The sequence below is a fragment of the Triticum dicoccoides genome, chromosome 2B (genome assembly GCF_002162155.2).
Source record: "Triticum dicoccoides isolate Atlit2015 ecotype Zavitan chromosome 2B, WEW_v2.0, whole genome shotgun sequence".
NCBI classification, from domain to species: Eukaryota; Viridiplantae; Streptophyta; class Magnoliopsida; order Poales; family Poaceae; genus Triticum; species Triticum dicoccoides.
This window is the reverse complement of record NC_041383.1, coordinates 539132280-539136619: the sequence shown is the minus strand read 5'-3', so window position 1 is coordinate 539136619 and position 4340 is coordinate 539132280. Positions and strand designations below refer to the sequence as shown.

At 58.5% G+C, this 4340-nt stretch overlaps 1 protein-coding gene across 1 annotated transcript; it reads left to right on the top strand.

Annotated features, from left to right (window-relative positions):
* The first annotated feature begins 1135 nt into the window (after positions 1-1135).
* Positions 1136-3212, top strand: LOC119364717 (serine/threonine-protein kinase OXI1-like). The gene is made up of 2 exons (XM_037630226.1): positions 1136-1834; positions 1961-3212. The coding sequence occupies exons 1-2, from the start codon at positions 1419-1421 to the stop codon at positions 2910-2912; spliced, it is 1368 nt and encodes a 455-aa protein (XP_037486123.1). The 5' UTR covers positions 1136-1418; the 3' UTR covers positions 2913-3212.
* The last annotated feature ends 1128 nt before the right edge of the window (positions 3213-4340 follow it).

Sequence of the window (4340 nt, the reverse complement as noted above, 5' to 3'; positions counted from 1 at the left end):
CGGCGGTCATGAGCAACTAAATTGGTAATCTGAGTAGCAGGGGAGGCACGTACTCTCTATAGGCATCGAGTTGACCACCATTAGCGTGTCGCCCTTCGGAAAGGCCTCCATCTTCTTCGCTGCTGCCGCGAGGTTGAGGACGCCTCCTCCTCTGCCCATTGTAGAATCAGAGCAGGGGAGATGTCCTGACCCAACGCGTAGATGCGGGCGCGCTCCAGCTCCGAGGTGTTCACCATTGCGCACAGAGCGAGATTCATCCTCGCCGCTGCTAGCGCCTGCGACGCCTGCTCTGTAGCCCTCGCGGCTTGATCTGCCGCGCGTTCCCGGTGCGCCACTTCCGCTAACAATCGACGGATCTCCTGGTCCGCCGCTACTCCATCTTCCACATCCATCTAAAGATCTGAGGATCTCCACCGCCGACACGGAGTCCGCCCCGACGAGCCGCGGTGGGGAATCCCGAATGGCAGCCGCCAATCCCGAGCCCATGCACGGCGAAGGGATTCTGCGGAGCGGGAATCGACCGCCACTCGACCTCGGAGGGAGAGGCTCGTCGGCATCAAGCCGCGATATGGGGTGCGCGCAAGGGGGGAGCACGGAGGGGAGCGTGGACATTGCATCGCAGGGTCGAACGTCCGGTAACTCAAATGCGGGCTAAATAAAGAATCCAGCCGGCTGAAAAATTCAACAGAAATTGCAGCTGGAGCTCGGACATTCAGAGAGTTCGAATGAAAGCGAATTGAAATCGCTTGCCTGAAAGTACTACTCCCTCCGTTCCTAAATATAAGACCTTTTAGGGATTCCGTTGTACATACGGAGGGAGTACTGGCATTGCAGGTAATTGTATTGAATGGATCCATAAAAAGTTATACCTGCTGTACTGTCCGACAGATAGACCGAAGGAACTACTCCTTCTAGAATCACTGCATTTTTTTTCCTGAGGAGTTCTGGAAACATTTCTGGGGCAACAAACTGGGTGCAGGAAGAGGGGCCGACCCCGAGCCCGCAACCGCAGTCCAAACACGGAGCCCACAAAATCCTTGCATTTCTCCCTGAAAAACTGCCCCCACACCCAACAACACCACACGCGAGAGGGAAGACCGCAGTCCGTCGACGAACCAAGGGATTAAAAAACTCTTCCCGTTTCAAAACACTCGCTTCCCGGAAGAAAATCCCGCACGCGAGTGCTTCGTCACCAAGGGAAGGCAGAGAGAGCCGAGCCTGTTGCCCGCCGCATATAACCAACGCAACGCACGCAGAGGAGCCGAGACGAGAATCGAATCGGGGAATACCAAAATCAAACCGCAACCAATCCCCACCCCACCCTTCCTCCCTCTCACTCGCGCAGGCGCAGGCGCACCCACTCGCACCCCGCCGCCCAATCCAAGGCGGCGCCGTCCTCGTGCGCGCTCGCGGTGGCCATGACGGCGCAGGCGCTCGCGCCGCCGCCGCCGGAGCCGCACCAGCTCAGCCTGGCCGACCTCAGGGCCGTCTCCGTGCTCGGCCGCGGCGCCAAGGGCGTCGTCTTCCACGTCGTGCCCGAGGGCGAGGGCAGCGACGGCGACGTCGCCATGGCGCTCAAGGCGGTGTCGCGGGAGGCCGCGCGGCACAAGAAGAGCGGCGGGAGCGGTGGCGGCGGCGCCGGGGACGGACACCGGAGGATCTGGTTCGAGCGCGACGTGCTCCTGGCCCTGCGCCACCCGCTGCTCCCCGCCCTCCGCGGCGTCCTCGCCACCGACGCCGTCGTCGGCTTCGCCATCGACCGCTGCGGCGGCGGCGACCTCAACTCCCTCCGCCGCCGCCAGACCGAGAAGATGTTCTCCGATTCCGTCATACGGTACGCCCCCGCTCTACCTGACCGATTAACCCATCAGCCAACGGCCCTTATGCCACGCACTGCCGTGGCACAAATTGGTGGCCAAGATTTGATCCGTGAACTCACCCATTCGTTGCCAATTCGCAGGTTCTACGCGGCGGAGCTGGTGCTGGCTCTCGAGTACCTGCACAGCATCGGCATCGTCTACCGGGACCTCAAGCCGGAGAACGTCCTGATACAGGACAGCGGCCACATCATGCTCGTCGACTTCGACCTCTCCACGAGACTCCCGATTCTGCCGCCGGAGCAGGACGCCCCCAAACCTGCGCCCGTCCCTAGCTCGCCGTCCCCGAACACCGGGAAGCCCAAGAAGCCGGCCATGTGCTTCCGGTTCCGTTCAGGCGGCGCCACAAAGCCGGCCGTGTCTGCAGACTCGCCGTCGCCGCCGTCCACCTCGCGGACAGCCTCCTCGTCCTCCACCTCATCAACGACCACCACGGCCTCCTCCACGGTCTCCGGCGCGCGCACGCCGGCCAAGTCGAACTCGTTCGTGGGCACGGAGGACTACGTGGCGCCGGAGATCATCGCCGGGAGCGGGCACGACTTCATCGTGGACTGGTGGGGCCTGGGCGTGGTCCTCTACGAGATGCTCTACGGGCGCACGCCGTTCCGGGGCCAGAACCGCAAGGAGACCTTCTACCGCGTGCTCACCAAGCAGCCGGAGCTGGTGGGCGAGAAGACGCCGCTGCGCGACCTCATCGCCCGCCTCCTGGAGAAGGACCCGGCGAAGCGCATCGGCGCGCGCGGCATCAAGGCGCACCCCTTCTTCCACGGCGTCGACTGGGACCGCATCCTCCGCGTGGCGCGCCCGCCCTACATCCCGGCCCTGCCCCAGAACGAGGACGGCGGCGAGGTGCTCGACGTCGAGAAGGTCGTGCACGAGACGTTCGCGGCCAGCGACGTCGAGGCCGCGGCGGCGGCGGCGGCGGGGGGCGACGAGAAGAAGCCTTCGCCGGAGACGGAGACGGGCGGGGGCGACGACGGTGAGCGGAGGATGATGGATCCGTCGAAAGACGGCGATTTCTCCGTGTTTTTCTGAGTTTTCTCTCTCTAGATTTTAGCACTTTGTCCTTCCCAGAAAAATGGGCTTGGTCAGGTTTATTTTGTTAATACGATATATTTTAGTTTCTTTGGGATTTGGTGGAGGGATGAGTACATAATTAAGGAGGTGCTCCTGTGTTTAGCGGAGTAGAGTTGTACGTTTTTGCTTGGCTTCTTGTCCACATTTTCGGTGGATACTTTGCTTTGGCCCGTGCATACGAGGATTATTGAGACGATCGTGTACATAATGAATAATCAACAGTTACTATTAGGCAGATGAGGTGCAGGTTGGTCTTGATGTTTGTTTTCCCATTTCGTGCACGGTGACTTTTGGTAAGCATTGATTTAGCATGGAAATTGTAGGCATCAACTTGCTAAAAATAACTATTCTGTTCTCGCGGGTGCCATAAACCAAACCAGGACGCTATTATTTTCTGAAGATGCGCGGAGGCGTGGTGTCCGCACAGTGAAGCTCAGTGGTGGCCAGCCACTGGCCAACCACGCAGAGGTATCTTTTCATCGGCTTCAATCACTACGGTGGACGTACAGAAATAGAGCGTGAAATTTGTAATCTGCTAGCCAACGAGTCGCGAGCGGGAGTAAATGGAACACAGGTGCGTAGCCTGGCGGCTCCCTTTACTTGCCCAGTGGTGCAGTGAGCAGGAGCAGGTACGTCATTGCCAGCGCGGCCGCGGCAGCACGAGCGGATCGTGGAAGCCCTCGTGACGGACGGAATCGAGTAGATCCATCGGCGCCTTGGTCCCGAGGTCACCAACTATTCCTCATCCTCACCATGGAGGGGAAAAGGAAAGGTATATGCCATTGCCAGCCAGCTCCGTGCCTGTGCACCATTCACCACCGAACCCACGAGGCCATGGCGTGCAGCCCTCCTTTGTGCCTTGTGCCGTTGTGCGTGCGTGCATGCGACATGATCATGTGGACCGAGGAAGGAAAAGCCATATGTATGATGAGCTCCAGGTTGTGGCACATGCTTGTGTTACGTTCACTGCCGGGCCGCCGGTTATTCCCTGAGGAAATCCCGAGGGGCTGCGATATTTATGCCAGGAATCTGCACAATAGTAGTGGAAGGCACCATCGTTCCTTCCATGGGTGCCCGTCCAGTCTTTTGCTTGCTTGATTCCTCATGGCGGCCACATTCGGTAAACCTAGTGGTTTGCTTTGCATCTCGTTATCTCACAGACAAATGGATGAATCTACTAATCTTCTTGTTTTTCTGGAAAATGGAGGTCCGAGCCTCCCAACCTTTGCAAACCACTAGCTTGTTGGCTGCTCGAGCAGTTAATACGTTTCTGAAAACACTACTAAATGTAAGTTTTTTAGAAATTCCGCTATAAATGTAAGTCTTTATAAAAATTCCACTATAAATCGCATACGGATGTACTCCCTCCGTTTTTATTTACTCTGC